At 35.7% G+C, this 23,378-nt stretch overlaps 1 protein-coding gene across 4 annotated transcripts in view; it reads right to left on the bottom strand.

The window, feature by feature from the left end:
- The window catches only part of AKAP6 (A-kinase anchoring protein 6), a 265,979-nt gene that overhangs the window by 31,566 nt on the left and 211,035 nt on the right, over positions 1-23,378 (bottom strand). For all 4 annotated transcript variants that reach the window (XM_033061959.2, XM_033061958.2, XM_033061956.2 and 1 more), the window contains exons 10-11: positions 17,754-17,900; positions 14,114-14,338 (exon numbers count right to left, since the gene is read on the bottom strand). In XM_033061959.2, coding sequence (XP_032917850.1) covers positions 14,114-14,338; positions 17,754-17,900 — 372 coding nt within the window. The remainder of the gene's footprint in view (positions 1-14,113; positions 14,339-17,753; positions 17,901-23,378) is intronic.

The following is a 23,378-nucleotide window of genomic DNA, read 5'->3' on the forward strand; positions in this document are numbered from 1 at the left end:
TTGCTGCAGGCTGAGTATACACAGTAAGTGCAGATGCTGTGTATGAACTTGACTGTGTCTGAGTAATTTGCTTCACAACAGATACCTTGATAACATTGAGGTGTTAGTCATTAGAATGTTTTTATGGTCATGGCTTCCCATACTGAGGATTCCTGTCCATGCTGCTAGAATCTTGGAAGGTTTTACGTCCCCCTGCCTACTCCTATTTTCAGTGCTTTGAAGTTATCACCTGCACAGCTAAAAAGGGCTAGCTGAAACTACTTTCACAGCTTGCTAATACCATGACTTAAATCATCTGGAAAAGCCCCTGCTGAGTCAAATGACATCAAACACTCCTTCCAAGCCAAGGGCTAATGGCACCATCTATGGGGATGGAAGTGGCCATGGTCTGAACAGAAGGTACTTGGCTTAGCTGTGTGTCTCCTAAGTGAATGGCATATGACCAGAAACATGTCAGCAGCTTTAGACAGGGCCAGAGCATATGACAGGCAAGAAAGGTGGGAAGTTGAAGAATGTTATAACTCTTCAAGCCCCAGTCAGTCTCCACCCCTCAGCTTTCCTGCAGCATATCAGCGCCTGAATTGTGCTGCACCTCTTGCTCTGCATGACTGAAAGACCTGTATGGGAAGTTAGGTCTCTCACACAACACGTAAGATAATTTGGCCACTGAAACATGTTATATCAAGAATCTTGACCATGTTTTTATGTTAATTATTTAAGAGTTTTGATCAATTCAGTGGTGCTAATTGTGCTTAAAAGTAGTTTTAAAGTGATTGCAAAATCAGTTGAGTTGCCTTAAATCGACATAATCCACACATTCACCACAGAGATTATTGAGCTGTTTTGATAGCCTCATTTATTACATATGGTTTGGAGAATTCATTTTTATGGGATCTGAAGTTTCTTGTTTTTACTCTACAACTGGACTCAATGTTCATGTAGAGGAGGCCAGAATTTTGAAAATAGTTGGACAAGGACAAACAGTAACTTAAACAGATGGTTATTCTTTGTGCTTTCAGGTCCAGAAGAAGTGCCAAGGTATACCGAGATAAGTGCTATTTCTGGGCTTCTGTACATGCATGGGCAATACAGGTTGCTTATAGGAGCACAAAGAAGTTCAGCTACAGATAAATGACCAGATCTAAGAAGTGTCTGTCTAACCTTGGTCTGTTAAAGGCTTATTCTTCCTCCTTGTTACAAGATGTGGGTATGTGAGGGAGGGAATGCTACACTTCTGATTGCACCTTTATTTGCCTTTTTATGCCTGATTTTTGGCTAGAGCAGCATTTCCGTTTTTAAAAGTGAAAATAGAAAACTTTTAAATATCACAACTAACAGAAATAATGCATCGATAAAAAGAAACAAGAAACAGAAAAACAGGAAAAGAGGAAATGTTTGCAAAGTTGGGTAAAATGTAGTTTTCAGTGTTGTCTGTGAAATGACAATGCCAGTTGGAACTTCTCAGGGTAATGCATTCATGCACAACAGAAGGTGAAAAGAAGAATTTTTGGTACTGAATGAAAAAGAAAATCAACAATTAAAAAAAAAAATTAATAGGAGAGTAATTCCTTAAAATAAAAAAAAAAAACAAATAACAGAGATAGAAAATGAATGATTACTTGTCATTGTTTAGAAAAATACTGCCAAACCTGTGTGCTTTTGCTGACTTCAAGGTTAAAAGAATATGTCACCTAATATGGCAAATCTACTCAGTTGCATACTATGTGACTTAATCTATATTGAAGCTAAATATTCTATAAGTATGCAGTGAAGTGCAAAAAACAGCAATTGAAAAATGACATGATTAAATGGCACAACATGCAATCATTTGCTCTCAATTATATCAATGTATCTTCTTCATTTCAAGGACGCAGGCAGAAATATTGTTTTTTAAATGCCTCTATTAAATTGGGCACCAATAATAAAATAGATGAGAGCCCTAATAAGCTCATTTGCGTAACATATATCACACACCACAAAACTATTCTCTCCAAACGGGTTTGTTCATAGATCTGTCTCCTGGTTGTCACCAGTCTTGGCTATATTAAAAGATTTTAAAGGCACAAAGCTTGCAGACCATTCAGTGAAAAACCTTTGTACTTAACCCTTGAGAGAAATTTAATGCTAATTATAGAAAAAGTATTGATATAATATCTGTCCTGTCACATTTTATTATGATGACAGTCACAACAGAATCTGGGAATGACATTTTAGAAATATCATCTAATTGCAAGTCAGAAATACAGAATGACAGTTTAAAGTAGAATATCACTTCTTTCAAAATAGTGAACTGGTTCTCACCATTTGAAAGCCCTACTTTTAATAGCATTACAACCACTAAATTGCTACACTGATCATATCTTTGTAACTCACTGCTTAGCAAAGTGTTATAATATTTCTCTTACAAGAGAACTGTGTCTCATTCTAGACACATTAAAAATGACAAAGAACTAGTTGGAAAAAATACTTCATTTTTGTACTAGCTTTAAGAGTGTACATAGGGGTTTGCCTTCTACATATAGGTAAGTATTTAATGAATTTTTTTCATTAGCTTTAAAAAGTTACATGTGTATCTATACTTATTTACAATAAAAAATTGCATTAGTTATTATTATATATATTATTAACATAATAGATTATTTATATGTTATTTTATTATTCATATTATTATTAAATTCATTAAGTAGGTAAGTATATTTATATTAAGTAAAATACTTACTTTTAAATAGCATTCCCATTTTTCTCTAGAAGTAAAATATATGCATTAAAAACAGTCATAATACAGATTAGATTGTTCTGGACCCATTCCATAAAAGCTGCTATTATATCTGTATGGCATTCTTTAACTTCTTTGTTCTATTCCTTATGCCTGTTTAAGTAGTTCAAAATATTTGTTTGTAAGAATATCATTCAATGGTCTGTTATTTAGCTCATACTCCCATGTAACTAGTAATATGTAATATACTCCTCTTCATAAATTAAAACCACTATTAAAATTCCAGACGTATAAAACAATATGAAGATTAAGTTACTATAAAAGAAACTGTAATAGCTTACAGATTGCTTGTATCATTACGAAAGCGCTGGTATCTATTACAGTGTCTCCCTGGAATAAAGAATGCACTTTTGGCAATAATCTGTTACAAAAAGTGCCCATTATTGTTAAGATGCTCCTATCTTAACTCTAAACTAGTGTGCAATTACAGGAAGATAACTTTTAAAAATAAAACGGTGTTGGATGAAAATTAATCTTGCCTACTGAAATACAACATATCTTTTCTAAGCCTTGTTTTTCTTGTGTTTCATACAGGGAATTAGATTCATTTTCAAATTGAAGTATTTTAGAGCTATATATTACACACTTTGAAGTTGGGGTTAACTTGATTCCAGGGAATAAGCCAAGTCACTCAGATAGAGGAGCCAGAGGGGATGACAGAAGGATCCATTTTTCTAGTCTAGCAGACTGTTCATGAATGTGTTTGGTTCGTGTCCTCTTCTCATTTAATTTGAGAAATTATCTTCCACATGAAAAAGATTAAAAGGAGAAATATTGCAGGAAGTGCCACAATTTTCCAGGGTTTCTTGTTTTGCCCCCAGAAAATGCTAAGATAAAAGTAGACTAAGCATCAGACATATAGGATAAACATCAGCGTTGTGTTTTGCTCTTGTAGTGTATCTTGAACCATGCTGATCAAAAAATATGTTTGCCTATACTGGACATTATAAATTTGAAATTTTTTTTAGATCACTTCACTGAGTAGAGTTCCAAATGAAACGTGTAGAAATTCAAGAGAGTAAATAAAAAGTCATGTAAAGTATCATTTAGGTTCAACTTTACTTCCAGTCTTTGAAATTCACTTAGAATGAAATCTTAAAACAAATCAGGATGTTTCTCCACATAATTACATATTAGATGCCAAGAAACCCCCTCCAATAGCCTATAAACCTTAGGTATAAATTTCAGGTATTTTTAGTGAAGAGTTAAAATTGTTAAAACTTTGTATTCTTTCTTAATCAAGTTCCCTCACAGGTGATATACATATATTTTTGCTGTCCTTGTGCAATGGGTCTGGTATATTCCAAAATATAGTGAGAGCTTACCATATTCTGAATTACAGAAAAACATGTCTGCAGTGTATTGGTATTACCTTTTTTATGAGAAAGCAGCAAAACATAAAATAGATTAGACTATTCTTTTGGAAAGGCAAAATAAACACATGTAATAAGTAGCAAAAAAGAGATTTCCTTTGGCTTTTTTCTTATGTCAATGAAGTAAACTTTACCTGGATAAAAAACATACAGGTTGAGCTGTGCCAGGGTAAACTGAGGAAAATTAATTGTGATGTCCCTGCATAAGCACAGGGACAACAAACAGGTTTTTCCAGAAATTGTGTTGTTTATCTTACTTCCAAAAAGCAGAGCATCTTCAGTAATTTCACGATTATAAGCCGCACTGAGTATAAGCCGCACTTCTTGGTGTCGGCAATTTTTCATTCTTTGTCCATACATAAGCCGCACCTGATTATAAGTGGCACGTTACAATACAGAGTGTGATAAAAGGTGTCTATTCTATCACCATCTGTTGAGGGTGGGGGCAGTGATCCTTACCTCAACATCAGATATTCTGCTAATGGGCCATCCATTGAAACCAGGCAGGGCATTGTTCTTTATCTTTTCACAACCCATCCTTCCTCCAGAGAGTCATTTTCTGCTAATGGCCCATTGAGTCCCACTGTGTGACTGATAAAATTACTACATCCCATTGGAAATTGCTCCAGCCAGGGGGAAGGGCCCAACATTTCTTACCAAGATAAAAACAGAGGTTTTGGGACAGTAAGGGAGCCCCTTTCTCCACTGGACTCCAGAGGAAAACCGGATTTCTCCACATCACCACTGGACCTCTGGAGGGAAACTGCACTTTCTACAGAAGCACTGCTCCAACTGAATCACATCTGTCACTGCAAGAGGACTGCAACCACCATTCAATGGGACTGCTACCAACACCCTGCCTGACGGAGTGTCAGGTTGTACTCTGACTTTGTCAGGGTTTGGAGTTTGTTTCTCTGTAGTACTGTATTTCTGTTTTAATTTCCCTAGTAAAGAACTGTTATTCCTAACTCCCATATCTTTGCCTGAAAGCCCCTTGATTTCAAAATTATAATAATTTGGAGGGAGGGAGTTTACATCCTCCATTTCAAAGAGAAGCTCCTGCCTTTCTCATTGGACGCCTGTCCTCCAAATTAAAGCAGCAACTTTTTGTTCTTTGTCCATATATAAGCCGCACCTGATTATAAGCCGCACTTTGGGTTCTGACCAAAATTTTAGTCAAAATGGTGCGGCTTATAATCGTGAAACTACTGTACATTATTTTCCCTTACCTTAAGCATAAATATACAAACAGCCCCACAGTTTTTTGTTTCAATTCAAGACAAAACTGAAAATCCCCAACAAGAGAAGCTATTTAGAACAGAATTGACCAGAGGCAGGCAGCACTGTGATGAGGTAAGTTCACCCCTCTCAGGCGTGGGGTGGTTACCTCAGTACCTAACTTGGTAAATAAGATGAGGACAATTGATCGCATTGACTAGGGAAGTAGTTGCCCCTCTCTACTCAACACTGGTGAGACTGCATCTCAAGTCCGGTGCCCACTTCTGGTCCCCTCTCTCCAAGAAAGACACTGGGGTGATGGAGCATGTCCAAAGAAGGGCAGCAGAGCTGGTTAAAGTTCTGGAAGTCAAATCATATCAGGAGTGGCTGAAGGAGCTGGAATTGTTCAGCTTGAAGGAAAGGAGGCTCAGGGTATCACTCTCTACAACTACCTGAAAGGAATTTAGTGCCATGGTTGAGTTAACATGGTGGTATTCAGTCAAAGGTTGGACTTGATGGTCTTGGAGGTCTTTTCCAAAATTTATGATTCTATGATTATATAAATACATTAAGTTTTAAATTCATGCTAACTTGCCTCTTGTACAAGTTAGATGGACATGACTGACATACAAAGACTAGTCCCCCTTTAGGACTACAAGAAGGCTTGAATCAGAGGGAAGGACAGAAGCAGGTGACTTGGTCAAGATGAACTGTGAGTGGCAGTCAAAAAGCTAAGGATTATAAAAAAACAAATGTCTGGTTGTGGTGATCGTTCATCCATGATGGTCTTAGAGACTCAGAGATACTCATACTATTGCGGCTTCAAGTGCCGTTCTTCCACTGCCTGGACAATAGGATTGGGGTGAGAAGACTAAACAGCTAAGGGGACATGAAAGAGGCCTTTACTTCTTTCTTCACTAATGCTTAGAACATAATGAGGTTCTTATTGTGATCAAAACATGAAAATAAAGGGAAAGATGGGGTTCCATAAGAATGATATTGCACCACCACCCACTGACAAAAATGCACAGAAAATCCATCAGATTAGGGGCCAATATGAAACCAAAATTAGGCAGCAGTCTGCTAGGTCAATGATCCACCAATTAAAGAAAAACATCATTAGTAGGATTTAATGGCTCCAGAGACATTATTCAATCAATAATCCACTAATATTGTATAGATTTGCACCTGAAAATAAAATGCTATGACTCCAAAGGGGGAGTTACAGGCAATCAAATAAATTATCCAATCACATGTAGTAGTACAAAGTGAACCTTGATGAAGACAGTGCTGTGAATTTTTGTTAACTGTCTTATATTCCCAGTCCACGCTATACTTGTTTTTCTACATGTTATCAGTAACAAAGGTAAAGCTTTGAGACCAACAAAAGTACCAACCCTCTCTGTAAATCAGTACAAGTCAGTTCTGCCTTATGTTTAGTGGAAATATTTATTTCCCTTTTTCTTTTGTCATCTTCAGCTTTGTTCTCATTTTCCTTTTCCAGGTTGATGGTAACAGAAGAGAATGATTCTGGTTTTGCAGTAAACAGGACTTCAAGGCAATAGCAGAACACTAAGCAGTCTCCTTTTCAAGGAGTCATTTGGATGGATAAAAAAAAAATCAATTATATCTTCAATCGTAATGAAAATAGTAAGTGATAGAACTGAGAATCTACTCTCAAAAGATGCCATTTTTTACTTTAACACATATGACTCTTCAGGAGACCATGACTGAGAGGGGGAAATACAGCTCAAAGTCTGTAGGTGTCATTCATATGAAAGTCTTGGGAAAGAAACTATAAGCCCTTTGTCACTATGAAATTGAAAGCTTTACTTTATAATGGCCAGTTTGGAACAGCCTTCTCTGTAAGCCAGTGTCTTCTGTGTTGCTCAGATTGAGTGAGACCTCAAGCCTCTCCAGTACAGTAAGAAAGATAAGGACAAGGGCTCAATTGCCTCATCACCAGTTCCAGTTAACAAGATGTTTCAAATGAGCACCCTATTGCACATCCAGGAGGACTGAAAGAGAAATTTGGGCTTAACCTTTCTGGAAAAGAAATAAACCTGTAATTAATGTAAAAGAACCTCACAGATAACAGTAAATCATTCTAAGTTGGAATTGCAATAGTCTCATCCCCAAGTCCCTCTGTCTTAATGATACTCCTGATAACTTCTTGAATGGGATTCATCTAAACTAACGGAGAATGTGAGCCTGAGGTAGTCATTTAGAAGCAGGTATTCTGAGGTACAGTACCTCTTCTCTGTAGCCTGAATTTTAGATTTGTTGATTTTGGATGCCTAAACCAGAATAGATTAATTGCATCCCAAAAGTACTTTTCTCCCTTCCAACTACTAGAAAAGAAACTCAGAGAAAATCTCTGCCCTGTAGCTAGATTGTTTTAACATGCCTCTACCTATGCTGTTTGTGGGGCAATCATCTTGGTGTATCAGAAATAAGGGGACAGTACATAAAATAGACCTAAGAAGCAAGCAAAATATGAATCCGTAGCCTAAAAATAGCCACTAGGTTATTCTCTGTCCACCAAAGCACTCAGAATATTGCTGTATCTGAGCTCTGTTGAGCTCAGTTCTTCCTATTACTAGAGAAACCTCCATCCCACACCCCAGTCATTGTCCAGAGCTCTTCTGTCTCTTTATTTCTCTCAGCAAAGGGAGCAATTGTGGGGGGAAAGGGATTTAGACAACTAGATATTCTTTAAGATTAATTTTGATATTTTGATTAACCAGAAAGTAAGTAACAATGTAAAAAAACAGAGAATTTATGCTTCAGGATTCACAGCCAAAATGAGCTGATGGAATGACAGTTGCTATCTGAGCAGAGTATTTACTGTTAAATGGGAATTCTATGTCATATCAGTGTTGCCTTAAATAGGGAAGCTTATTGAAACACAAAGTGAACTTTTTTCAGTGGCTAATAAATATATTAAGTCAAAATCTGATATACATTAAATATCCAATGGTTCTGTGTTTATATGTATTTCCATATACAGAGTGTACAGTAATTTCACGACTACAAGGCGCACCCTTTTGACTAAAATTTTTCCCCGAACCCGGAAGTGCGCCTTATAGTCTGGTGTGCCTTATCTGATGTACAAAGTTCAGAAATTTGTGAACCCGGAAGTGTGAGCTGCGAGCTGAGCCGGGAACCGCAGGAGTCATGGCTGCCGGGCGGGGGAAACCGGGAACCGGTGCGGCTGCCGGCCGGGGAGAAACGGAGGGAAGCCGCGCAGCTGCGGGGAAGCACCAAGAAGCACCATGGGAAAGCACCGAAAAGCGGCAAAAAAGCGCCCCAGGAAAGCGTCGAAAAGCAGCGAAAAAGCGCCACGAGAAAGTGCCAAAAAGTGGCAAAAAAGCGCCACGGGAAAGCACTGAAAAGCAGTGAAAAAGCAGCAAAAAAGCGCTGCAGAAAAGCAGCAAAAAGCGGTGGGAAAGTGCCGTGGAAAAGCAGCGAAAAAGTGCCGCTGGAAAGCGCTGAAAAGCAGCGCAAAAAGCACTGCAGAAAAGCAGCAAAAAGCAGTGAAAAAGCGCCGCAGGAAAGAGGCCAAGGGGAAGCTGGGATGCAGTGTGGCTGCGCGGTGGGAGCCGGGAGCTGTGAGCTGTGCCAGCTGGCGCCGGGGGTGGGCAGGAGTGCCGGGACCCACTGCATGGGGAGGGCGCCTGGGGCTGCATTTAAAGGCTACATTGATCTTTGAAAAATCTTTGCAAATGAGCACATGCCAGTAATTCGTTACTTTGTTGCGTGCCACACAGCTCATCACTGCAAAAAAAGTAGTGCACCTTATAGTCCGGTGCACCTTATGGTCGTGAAATTACTGTACTGTGCATTGATATTTTAGTATATTAAATCAACTTAGAGGTATACCCAAGTATTGAATGAGGGCCAAAAACTGCTTTACTATAAAGATGTGGCTTCCCACTTCAGTGGTCCACAGAAGTGCTACTTTTGGATGGTGGGCCATAGAAATTCAGTCTGAATTCACTTCATACCTTTGTAAGAAGCATCACTCTACATTCAGCTTTGGAATCCTACCTGGTTACATTTAGTACTGTACGCTTTTCTGTTTGCTAAAATTGAATGCAAACAAAATTTGGGTAAACAATTCTTCATCAATGAAAAGTTTTAGGTCTCTGAAGTGACAGTTCTTCTGAGAAATTGATAAAATCTATTAGAATTTTTTTTCCTTTTTTAATTCCTTTTTTTTTCATTATAGAGTTGTGAAAAGGATTAAATCCAGCTTGACTTCTTTTGGACTTTCTGCGGGAGACAGTTTTGCAGGCTTTTGTTGCATGCATATTGAAATTCTGTAACTCTTTGATTGCAGCTCCACCAGAAAAATCATTGTAAAACCTGTAAAGGATCCAAAATGCAGTGGTGAAAGCAATTCCTCCTACCTGTAGGAACAGCCAGCATTTCCTTTAATTTCTGAGTCTCCAAACATTTATTCAACATTAATAGTTTTACTTCATTTCGGCCATAATCTTACATGCTCCCAAACTGAACTCACTTTTGTTTTATTTGATTAAAGTACGTTTAACTGGGTTTTTTTTGCATGACATACAGTGCTGACTCCTAAATACATAAAGTATCCTAAGACATATTGACTATTAATTACTAATGCAACTTATTTAATCTGAAAATTCAGCTGCCTTAGGCATTGGAGAAATAGATGCTGCTGCAAAATACTTTTATTTTTTAATGACACCACATCATCTGGTATGCTCAAGTCATAAATGTAGTGGCAGATGAAAACTTACAGTTCTGTGTGGGTCTAGTCATTAGAAATAGTTATAAGCATCACATAGTTTACACTGTTTACAAGGCAAGAAGAAACAGCAACAAATAATACTAGCTGTGGAATTCAATAAACTGTTCACTTTTAGAAATTTCAAATGAGAAGAAATTTTCAACATGTTTTGTATGATTAAGTAATCTGATTTCTTTAATGGATATATTAACTAAAGTCAATGAAAACCACAAGCTTTCAGTACTTCTAAAAACCAGAACTATTTTTGTCAAAGACACAAATAAAGATTTAAAAGACAAGTATGACTCTATAGAGCATGTTGGCAATTGCTTCAAATAAAACCAGATCAGAAAATGACATGAAATGGCATCATTATTTTTGCCAAACACAATTTAGCTGAAAATCTCTGTTAAAAATCCTGTTGAAGAGGAAGTCTTGTTCTCCATTCAAGTTTGGAGGAGAAAAAGAACAGGTTCCTTTATAAATCTTGCTACTGAAAACACTTTCCCAGTTGTACATGATTGAGAAGGGGTTCTGAGACAGACAGGTCTAAGCTTATTCTCAAGTAGCTGGTCTGTGAGCCAAGGCTAAAACAACTTTTTGTGGCTGATCATTTCTCTACATAAAACACTTAAAGACTTAAGTTTTGTTGCAAGTGACAGAAATATATGACTAATTATTTAGGCTCCCTTTCTGGTTTTGGAGGGCACTTTACAGAGAAAAAAGCATGCTTTTTGAAGTCCCAGACACATAAAAGAAACGTGGCAGACCACTTCTACTGACAAGCTAACAGGCACATAAATTTCTGGCTAGACCTTACTCAAATAAAACTTAGTAAAACTTTCATGAAAGAATGCAAACTCTTTTTATTATTGCTTTTCATTCTTTGCATCTCCAAATCTCTCCTGATCCACAAAATAGCTGTACATTGTTAGTTTAGTAAATCAGTTGTGCCAATTATTAGTCTCATTATATTTGGTATTTCAGGGCCTAGAACTATGTGTTTACCTGAGAATCTTGTATTTCATTTAAAAGGTAAGATTCTGGTTCTTGACCTCATACTTTTCTGTGGAAAGTTAGAAAAGACAAACTCAAGGGACTTAAAGAGGAATAAAACAATGAATAAATAAAATATATGTTTGTAGCTATGATGAGCTCAAGAATTTGGAGGGTTTTTTATTTTCTTAGTCTACATTTTGTGTTGCAACAGAAGAAATAACAGGAGTCAGACATCGGGGCTTCCCCCTTTACAGTTCAGCAACTTGTGCTCATTCTTTCTCCCTTCTTGAACAGAAGCTGTGGTTAGGCTACATTTGATTTTCTGTGAGAGCTTTGAAAAGTGATTTAATCTCCACATATTTTATTTCCCCCATTTCTAAAAAGGGGATGATAATAATAGCTACCTTAAATGTTTAGTGGGGCTTAGTTCAGTAATAATGTTTGTGCAGCATGTAGAGCTCCTTGACTGAACAGTACTATAGAAATTATAAGTATTATTATTACACAGGTGTATTCCAAAAGAAAATATTCCAGCAGCAAATTCTTTAATAAAAAGAACACTCAAATTTATATGGCATGATCTTCTATAAAAAAGACAAAGAAGTCAAAATAGTTTCCTACTACTCCTCCTGCCACATCACTCTCATCTTGAGTCCCCACTGCTTGTGAACTACCCATTCGATTCATCCTCCAAACACAAAATTGAAGGAAAACACCTCAAAAATGGAATAACTGCTTTTCCTAAGGCATAAGTATAATTTAAAGCACAACATTATGGAATGAAAATCAATGATATTGTTGAGTTTATTTTATTAAAAATGTTTCCCTGTGTACAGTGGTTGTGTATATTGGGATGGTGCATCACAGTAAAGTTCCATTAAGAAACAATGATTCACTTACCACAGTGAAAATAGTAATAGGGTTAAACTCTTAAGTGGAAAGTAAGCCAAACTAAACCCCAGCAGGTTTTCTACTAGTGGCATAGCTAATGTTTTTAAAAATGTTCTAAATGCTCTTTCTCAAATATATGTATTATACATCGCAATATTGTTAATTATATCCATTTTCTCTTTTATACACTTCCCCAGGAGATCAGTGAAGAATGGAAAACTTACTTATAGTGGATTTCAGATTTAATGAGACAAAGATGGTTCAATATATATGACAAAATTATGTGCTCTCACCATGTTTGATAGGTAATTATTTTTTATACTCTAATGGCTACCATTTTGAAAATAATTAATGTATTATTTGTGTAATTAATAGATAGTCAACTGAGTAAGGAAATATTCTGGCTACATCATGGTGGGTGACATTATACTGTTTTACATCTCTAGAGCTATTGACTCTAGATATCATTTCACATATATATAAAAAGATTTAATTTGAGAGATTTATGTACAAAATATACAAGATTGGCAAGGTATTTCTCTCTCTATATATATATATATGTATATATATATATGACTATTAAAAAAATAGATTTTAAAAAAGCTTGCCTGAAATTAGATTTTAAAATACATAGTTCTGCACTTAAATAAATACCATAATTTTCTACAGAAATAAAAATACCTGCCATTTCCTATGGAAAATATGCATCTGTTGCTGTGAAGTTCTGCAGGTCTATCAGCAGTCCTTCCTAATCACTTGCTTTGAAGTTTGCTGATAGATCAAACAGAATCATCATGAATTTTTCCCCCATTAGCAGAAGACTGCAAATCATTTAAAAAAATAGTATTGAAGTCATAAGAAACTTAAAATTGCTTTCAAATGGACAAGTTCGGGAACCTGAAAACCACCAGCTTTATCTACAATGATACACACCCTTCTCACTAATCATCATGATTGGAAAATTAAGAGTTAAGGGATGACTAAATGGGAAGAAAATATTATTTCTGCTGTTGTTTTCTTGAACATTTGTACAAAAAAAGTACATTTAGAAGTGTTGGCAACATACTCTTCGAGGTGCATATTTAAGAAATTGTCCATCACCTCAAGAGTGCTGTTGTCCTAGACACCCTGATGTACTAGTGGAAGAGAAAAAAAACCTCTTTACCTCTAAAGCTCAACAATGACTTGTGATTCCTTTCTTATTCTTTGGTCAAAGATCACTTGCAGAATGAAGTGACCTGTAATGATGACTCAGGTGAGAGTTTATTTAGAAACTATGAACAGAAAAAAATTGCACAGTTCTACCAGGTGTGTTCGCTAAATTAGCCCTCTTTCCTGAATGTTACCACTACTCATGGGGAATGGAACAAAACACGTCATCTCCACTGAGTCAGTTGCAAAGCTGAGCACTGGCCTTCACTTGAAAGAGCTTATCATCTGAATAAAGCATTGTGACTACAGTCTTTTCCCTCCTTTCTATAAATCTTCAGGCTTAGGCTGAGGATGTGGCCTAGATTAATGCAAATCTCATAGCGTGTATGTCTTTTCCACATATCTAGTAACCATAACCTGGAATGTTTCCTCATGTATGCTAGATTTAGCTCACTGTAAATGTTACCTCAGGTCAGCTTTTCTTGATTCATATGTGCAGAGACACAAGTTGTTAAAGTGATGATCACACAAGACCTTAATTACCTTAAGCAGAGAGTGAAATTCAGTGAAGCTTTTTGTGACAAAATTCAGCTGCTTTTATTTTGCCCCTCCCCATGTCAGAGGGGGTGGCAATAGATCATCTTTAAGGTCTCCTCCAACCCAAACCATTCTATGATTCTATATTTCACAGTGAGGTAGAAGGAAAGAATACTATTGCTTTAACAATCATGGTGCAAAAACCCCCTCTTTTTCAGAAAAAAAAATATAAAATAAATATTATTGTAAGGATTCAATAAAATAAACATGAATGAACACATAAATGAAGATTCAAATGTATAAATTTATACATGCATTGCATTATTTTATGTATATGATAAACATTTTATCCCACCATAAAGAGAAGTTTCACTACTAAAGCTATGATCGTTTTTTTATTACCTTAAAATATTGCAGTTGTTTCTCAGCATTCATTGTTCCTTCATTTTCTTGTCTCAGACAGGAATTGAAGATGAAAAGCTCTGTATCTCTCAGCCACCCTTTCAGCTCTTTGATCCTGACCTCCAGCTGCCTTACCAGGCTGCCGCTTTCAGGCGAGAGCAGGTCACGTGGACCTAACCCACTGTGCCCTACCATTGTGTCTTGGATCTTCTCTCCTAGGGTTTTCTAATGCATCAGATGAAAAAAAACATAGATTAGTCTTATGTACCAAAACATATATAGGTTAATGTGCAACAAGAAGAATCTGTTAATGACTAGAGATATGTTTTTTAAATAATTATGACTAATATAAATCAATTTCATTCTTTTTTTCCTTGTTTCAATACATTTCCATTTTCTTACCCTTGTTTCTCACTTATGCTGTTCTCTCTGGGTCACTGAATTTGCTAGAAGGATTATAAATCAGTGTTTACTAAGAGTAATTAAGGACGGAGGAGACAAAATGCTTCATAACTTCGTAAACTAGTTACTCTACAGAATTTGTCCATGGCTTTAGAAACTTATGGTCATAAGTGTTACTGGTTTCTGGGCAGTAACAGAAAATATGACAATCACTGAGTTCACCAGACTCCTACCCAAGGTAACATTTAAATTTTTGGAGAAAAATTTTGATATTTTTTGAGGTATGAACCGTTAGGTTATCATTTCCATACATGTAGCCCTGAAGCCATATAGAGGAGCAGTTAGGTAACGAAACAGCTGGTTTGTTTCTAAAAGCGGATGAACTAATTCAGACACCAAAAATCCTCACTGTTCCTGAACATAAGGCCAATTTTTTAGGAGACCAAATTCGAATTTCAGTTCTCCGTGTTAAGCATACACTTTGAGATAATGGACCAGAATAAAAGTTCATCTCTTATTGCTAATGAAACTAATTTACTCCAGCATTTCAAAGTAATATTTCTAATAACAGAATCACTGAATAACATTTTGATAGCAGACACTGGGTGCTTGATGAATATTTTGAAGAGGCCAGGGGTAGAAAGTTACCTTCCTTTTCAGTATTTTGAAAGACAATACTTTAACCTCACAAGAGAGATGTGCTGTTGCCTGCTTCTTCTATGCAAAGCAGTATTTTATCTGACCTATAAGAGGCTGTCAGGCTGACACTTATTATAAGCACTAGATCTGTGTAACTGATTGTAGAATATTGAATATACTCTGACACTCACACCCAATAACCTTTTAAACTGATAATTAGTGGTGGTTAATTGTTGTAACATGAAGATACAGTTTTAGGTGACCCGGTATGTCTGTCTGTTGAAAGTGCATGCTATAGAAAGTTACTGTAATGTAACTTATGACAATGAAATGAGCTTCCACAACAAGCTCTAAAACACAAATAAAATTAGAGCAACAGATACTAATCTGCTATGTGGCATTCTGTAAATCACGTCTTTAGGAGATCACAACTGAAAAAACATGCTTTCTTGGCAACACCCTTCTATTTTCATGGTGCAAATATTGATAATTTGAAGACCCTCAGTGGAATCCAGCACTAGCTATTGTTTTTATGCTGCAACAAAAGTAGCAGCAGGAGGTGAAATCAATGCCCTTGGAGGGTAGGGTCACAAAAAAGAATTTATTGCCACTTTTTTGTTCTGGAACAGTTTGCAATCATAAATTCTTCATAAACAGAATACTTCAGAGAATGGTCCGTCTTCATAAATATACGACAGAGGACATCAATTTCATTTAATTCACAATTTGTGTCAGCACAGCAGATGCCAATGCCTGCCTTGATAGGGTTGTTTAATATGCAATTGAGACAGAGTAATATTCAGCACAGGGGACAAAATTTCACAGATTAAACTGTACGCACCACTGACATTTCATTCTAATGTATTTCCATTCCACAGTGTTCACCTTAGATGAAAGTAATATTAAAAACCATATCCCTCTATTTTGCCATTGTTAGAAGTTAAAATCCTTGTCTTTAATTTTTTTTCATGCCAATTAAAATGTAATCATGCCAATTAAAACAGTATGTCTAGTGCTGTTAGTTTCTGCAGAGGTTTTTATTAAATTAAACAAAACTCTATCAAACTCTGCTTATTATTCATGAAACTGCATTTAGCAGAAACATTGTAATAGTTATATTTTATTTTTCTGTAAATGCTAAAATTAATTGCAAAACTAATCTGGAGGTATATTTTGATTTTAAAATACTGAGAAGCAAAGTGATTCAAATTTTTTTTAAGACAGTTTCCTTAGATTTTAAAAATGATTATTTTATTTCATAGTTTTATATCCTTCCAGCTTTAACCAGTGCCACTGAACTAAGCTGATTATATACACTAGAATTCATAAATGTAAAGCTTACATCTAAAATTATGACAAAACGAAAAGTTGTCATGATCAGACATAAAAAAATGGGTTAGTAAGTTCTTTTTTAATCAGTAAATTTATTAATGACCAAACAAGTTCAAAATGCTTTCGGCGATGCTGCAGATTAAAATTAAAAGTAATAAGATCACTGGTCATAAGGCAAATTTTAACATTTTCTGACAATTTGCACATTTAGAGAATGAAGTGATTAGATCAACTCTGCTTAACTAAAAAAGCCCCACCCCCTGGTAATTTCATTACCACATAACCTAAAGTGACACAACTCAGTATTTAAAATGCTCTTGGCAGGTTGCATGTAGAGCTTAGTCATAATATATTAGAAATATTTTTTAAACTAGGATAATAGCATGCAAAATTATGCAATATAACTGTATTGCTAATATCACACATCTATAATTAATCATTTAAAGTAATTTATAAATTTATCTTACCCTTGATTTGAAGTGAAGGCAATTAAGGAGAGAAGTGGATGGAAAAATATATAGTTTGACCTCTCTCTCTCAGCTGTTTTACAACAATAGGACAATAGTGTCTCCTGCACAGTGCCATCACCGGTCTCTGGGTAACAGAATCCCTATATTGCTTTTTTTGCCAGATTGTTGTATCTCACTCTTTGGCTGAGACCCAGCCCATCATAGCGTGAAATGAATTACATGAAACTTTTTTGGCTTTTGTCAAAAGTGAGATGAATACAGCAGCATGAAACATATCCTGGCTGTATTCTCAGCTTCAGGTATGCAGATTTGTACTGAATCTGTATATTTGTTTTTGAGCCATCAGTGTGACCTGAAATACGCAGTGACAACACCACTTTTCATCTTAAAGGTATAGTAAATAGTTAAACAGTAGATGTCTCTAACATGTACCTTCAGAATAAATTCTATTAACATTCACTCAAGCATGACAGTCAGTGTATATCAGATATACTGCATTATAGTTGACTTGGTGCATACCCGTAATACATGGCATATTTTACTTACATTTTTTATGTATTAAAGAACTAAAATTATTAAAGTCAGACAGGAGACAAGCATAGAATAAAAAAAAAAAACTAACAGAAGAGGAAAAGGCTATGGAGTTTTTATAATAGAATGAGTAGCTTGTTTGAAATGTACGTGGTGGATTGAAAGAGAGAGATATTTGTGTTCCAAATTAGAAATCAGACAGACAGTGTACTTCAACACACAAAAATGTACACATAACCCACAAACAGTAATAAAAATGCAAATACCCCAAGCAGTTCCCATTTTTCATTAATTGAATCCACTTTTTCAAGGAGATCGTTTGGTAGTAAAACACCACTTTTCTTCAGAGCTTCAACCTTACTAAGCAGTTCCATCTTTTTTGGGTGCCTGATTGACATTTCTACATTGTATCTCTAAAATGAAAAGAAATATATATTATTAGCTGCTGTAGAGAGTTTTCTCCTTAAAAAAATAAACTTTAATTGTATTTGCCCAGTAATGATCATGCTCTACGACATTTTCTAATTTTATTTTTTTTAAGCAGTCAACCTTCTCATAACTTATCGTAAGAGATTTGGGTACCATGCACATAGACTTCTGGGTGACACATGTATGCAGGAAGTTAGTAATTGCTTACACATAGTAACATTCACTCTCTCACAATATTCACTAGTACAATAATATCCGCTTACATTCTCCCATCTGAATCTTGATCTGCCTTTGTCTCATTCAAGTTGGTGGTACGTATCTTATTTTTAAAATAAGCTACTTCAGCAAGTAACACTGAGGTTCTTCATGGAAAACAAACCAAAATGAAACAAAATACCCCACGGAAATAACATCATACTTATGTTTCCTCTAGAGTTTATTTATTCTCTCTCCCATTATGGTTTCTGTGTCACACATGGGCCTGAAAATGTGAGAGTTTGACCTTCAAAAAACAATTAGAAATAGCTCCCCTAAAACACAATACCAGTTACTTGATTTTTATTGCATCAACCAACAGGAACAGTGAACTGGCCCACAAATGAGAACAGCCACAATGTTAATACAGTCCAACAGTTTCTTCAAGTTGAAAATACCTTCCATTTGCACACTTTTATTCATCGTTTTAAAAAATAATAATAAAATAAAAAGAACAGAGAAAGCAGGTATAAAACCGGAAGCTTCTTTCAAAAATTCTTTCATAGGACTTTCTAAATATCTAGGTCTATATTATTTACACAGTCTATAAAAAATATTCTAATATACAGACAAACTGGAAAATAAATATTTTTCTTAAAACTGTATTCTCCAAAAACCTGACTTAACTATTACATATAATAGTTACTATAGTGGTTAATTATGTTTTCATAGTTGATACAGTAAATTTAAAATAAAAACCCAAAGCACACAGACATCCGCATATACATACCCTCCATATATTTCAACTAATTATGTGAGAAAAGACTCATTGAAATAGAACTTCTGATACGGTCAAAAATTTGCCTTTTACTGAAAGAAGAGAGTTCAGCACATGTACTTGTAAAGGTGTTTACAAGACATAAATTATGCGAAGGTATTATAAAATTGCTTCCTTAAGCTTTCTTTGCTTCAAATTCAGTCAAGAAAACTGCTATTGCAGCTCATACTGAAAATGTTAATAACTAGGCTAAATATAAAAAATTAAACCAGAATTAGAAATGTTTGAAATGTGGGTGCCTTTGCCAGATCCAAGAGCATGCTCTGTAGGAAAACAAAGCAAAAATACAATTGCAGACTGCTTAAAGAAAATAATAAAGGTGTGAAATCACTGTTTCAGCTAGCAGGTTCTCAGCATTTTCATGCATATGTTTGCATATTGTTAGTTTCATATTTTAATCTCTCATTTACACAACACATGCACATCATTTGTATTATGTAAACTTCAGCAAATATTAGTCATTTGTGGATCATAGAGCAAATGTTTTAAATGAGGTGATTTAAACCATTTCTCATTATTAATGAACACTGATCAGGTGTCTGAGTCTCCAAAATTGCATGAATATGCATGGTAGAACCCAAGGAATTGTTTATAAAGAACTTGCCATTTGATACTCGCTGTGCTGTGGCTGTTTGAGATGTGTACAGCTGTAGGCAATACCTACAAGGTTGGGCACTATGGCTGAACCTGCCAAGAGGCAACACCATTTTATTCGACTGACGTGTTCAACAAGTATGATTCCTGGTCCTGTTTTATTGCCTTCTCGGCTAGAATGGCTGCTGGAGGAGATTACAATCTTCTTTATGTAATCTGATTTCTATTTAAAGATGATATAGCCGAAAAGGATTTGCATAATTATTTCCATAAGTACATGTAATATCAAAGGGAATCCAGAGTCCAATTTGCTAGGCACTGAAATCCAGTATGCACGACTCCCTTCTTTTGTCAAGTGAATTAATAGACTGAGAGAGTCCTCTAGCTGTGTGTCACTGGTGCAGGCACAGACAGTTATTGCTCATCACCTGCTCTAGGCTGGCACTTGCTGCTGCCTGGGCTGGGGCTGGGGATGCTCCTGAGCAGTGCAGGACTGATGATGAAATAAAACACACTGCATGTTTCATAAGTACAATGGTCTTGTTAACTTAAAAACAGAAGGTATTTCATTTAATTTTAGACTAGATAAAATAATTCAGTGCTGCATAATCCAAATAGTGTAACAGATGTTATAAAAGGTTATTACATTAAAAACTAAATAAGCTAGGTTTTATGTATGTGCTGTCTTTGTCACCGTGTAACCTAGTGTATGAACAAGCGTGACGAAAGTGCTGATTGATAGAAAATGCATTATACAGTAACAGTAAAAGATGAGAGATTGCAGTTGATTATCAGATGTATTGATATATGAATGAGAGTCACTATGGTTTCACTCCTGGATATTTGACACGCAGTGTCTATTTTAAGTTAAAGGAAGAGCTAAATGTACAGGAGGTACACTTTGAGAACTGATAGCATTAGATGCTACTGCTAATGCTATTTTTTAATCCATTAAACACCTACACTCTGAGCAGTTGCATGGAAAAATTAGCTACCAGTTCTATCAGTGCAGCACAACCCTAGTCTAGTAGGACTACTTAATCCTGTGGTGAGAAGACAATTTAATCTTCAAATTCATTCTTTCCTCAGCTTTAAGTGAGCAAAGACTGCTCTATTGTGACAGTCTGTGGATGTTATGATATAGCTTGCTGTTTAATAGTAAAAAATGAGATTAAGGAAATTAAAGTCACAGGTTTCTCGCAATAAACACAATAATAAAGAATAGGTAATATTTAATTTCCCACAACACCTGTTATATAAATTGGGAAAAAAATCCCCCAAACAACAATGTACTGGAAATACTGTAAACTATTTACAGCATGATTATCTGTGTGCATGTGTGCCTGGTTTTGTGCTCCTGAGGACTCAAAAGAAATCAAAAACATTGTTACGTAAGTTAAATAATTTGGCCTTTTATTCCTTCTCTCTCAATATGATCAATACTTCTCAAAGGACGAAGAAAGGAATTAAAATAAATACAGTACCATTTATCCATGAAGAAGTTTGGCAAAAATATTGAAGCCAAAAAAAGTTTAATTATAAAACAAAGCAAGTTAAAACCTTACTTCCCCTAATGAAAACATTCTAAGAAATCTAGGCAGGCTGATTGAGACACATTTTTTCGACACTTTATGCTAAACAGTGCCTTTTTTTTTTCTTTTTTTTCTTAAAAAAATTATATAAAACATTTTTTGTGTGAAAAATCACACCCGAAAATTCTGTCCAAATGGAGACTGGAACAATGCCTTGTAACAGTGTTAATTGTCACCATGGAAACCAGAAGAATAAGCCATTTTGAAACTGGTATAGAAGGCACACATTGAGCAACTCAAGCATTTTTCAGCCTCCCTCAGTGTTAAGGAACAAGATGCCTAGTCACTGAGAGGTCAGAGAAAGAAATCATCATGAAAGGTTCGTAGATGTGCACTGTCTGGTAAACAATAAAAAAATCTGTACACAGTTAACAACTCTGTAAGACTGCGCACTGCATCTTTCAGAAAGAGAAACACAACAAAAAGATGATCAGGAGATCAGCAGATTCCACCCCTTGAGCAAAACTTTAGGGCAATATTATGCGAACCTTGCCCCTAAAGCTCCCTGGGAATTCTGTTGTTGTAATAAAACTTCAGAAGAGAAAAGAAAAAAAAAAAAAAAGAAAAAAAGAAAAAAAAGCCTGCATGATGGAATTCAAAATAATGCTCTAAAAGCACACAGAGAGATTAAGACATCCATTGTAAGACTTTTGTATGGTGCTTCTGTTGGTTATAGTGAAAAGAGACCAGACATACTGAACACACAGTGGAGCTATGGCTACGAAGTACAGAAGAATTAAGCCAATGAACTTTCTCCATTACTGGAATAAGGGCGTGCTATTTGTAGATATTCTGCATTCCATCATTCACACACTAACAAAGTATCTTCGGTCAGATGGCACTGTAGGATACACAACCAAGATCATAACTGAGTGGCCCACAACCTTAGTTTTACCTGCATTGAAATTCTAAATTTTAAAAATTTGTCTTTTGGGGTGTTTTGACTGTGACAAACACCAATAAATGCAGACATATATGCTTGGTATCTGAATGTACATGGACAGCTAGCAATGCCTCACATTTTTTAAAATATAGTGCATGCATAAAATTGAATAAATAATATTCTGCAAGCAAATTCACCGAATATGTAACATAAATGTATACACACATATAAACTTATATACACACACACATATATAGTATGTATATAGTATGTGTATATATATGCATACATAGCAATATTTGTCCATCATCTCTTCACACACATTCTCACTTTGCTTTCTGGATAATGTTTGCACTCTTCATGCTAGGCTTCATGGTGGCCCCTTAGGAAGCCCATGCCTAATGCCATTCAGTGGTGAACAAAGAGTCTTTTTATTCCAAAGTCCAGGGTCCAAAGCTCAGCTGTATACAAGCAAAGTGAAGGAATCTGCTAGAGGCCAGCCTACCCTTCACAATAGCTCTTAATGCTTCTACCTTTTTGGTACTGTCAGTGTGAAACATTTTAGACACTGTCCAGAAGCTTAGTTATATTTCTTACGTTGTCAATAGCACTAGAACCTCTGGGCAACATTCAAGATCTGGGCAGTGTGATCTGTCTAGATGAAAAGCAGTCTCTGTTTCTTGCAAACTTCATGTATTTCTGTATTAGCAATTTATGGCAAATAATTGCACAGAGAAATTATAAAGACTCCTACAATTGTCCTTGTAAATTAATAATAGGCTTTCTTGATTGGGATAAATTTGCTGCTGAGCCTTTGGAAAAATTAAAAAGTGCAATGTCATTTAAAATTGCCAGAACTCACAGAGCAAATTACATCTGAGGTTAAGAATCAGTTTTTCCTCTTCTAGTTTATTCCATTTGCATGATCTGGAAATCATATTACATTGGCTATGTATTGTTAATTGGACATAGATTGCATTATCTTTGATATAAATCAAACTACAAATATTAAAATGAATTGCAAATTCTTTAATAGAAGATCATAAAACAATCTTTTTAAAGTATCTCCCATTAATAATTTAATTCCAATTATATCACTCGGAAAACTCAAGAAGGGGAGTGCTAACTTATTTCCATTTGCCTTTTCCCCCTACAAATAAGCACAACAGCACGATATGTATTTGTGTGAGAGTGCATGTGCATATGGGTGCATGCCTATAAAACAAAACAAATCTTAGCACTTTTGTCTTAAACCCCTACAGACACCTTAGGTTTTTTTGTTTCAGAAACTAGCAAATGCAGATTACACGTCTGCTATGCATTTCCTTCTGTGGCAGCTTGAGAAATAAACACATTGAAA

Source organism: Catharus ustulatus, chromosome 6 (genome assembly GCF_009819885.2).
Source record: "Catharus ustulatus isolate bCatUst1 chromosome 6, bCatUst1.pri.v2, whole genome shotgun sequence".
NCBI classification, from domain to species: Eukaryota; Metazoa; Chordata; class Aves; order Passeriformes; family Turdidae; genus Catharus; species Catharus ustulatus.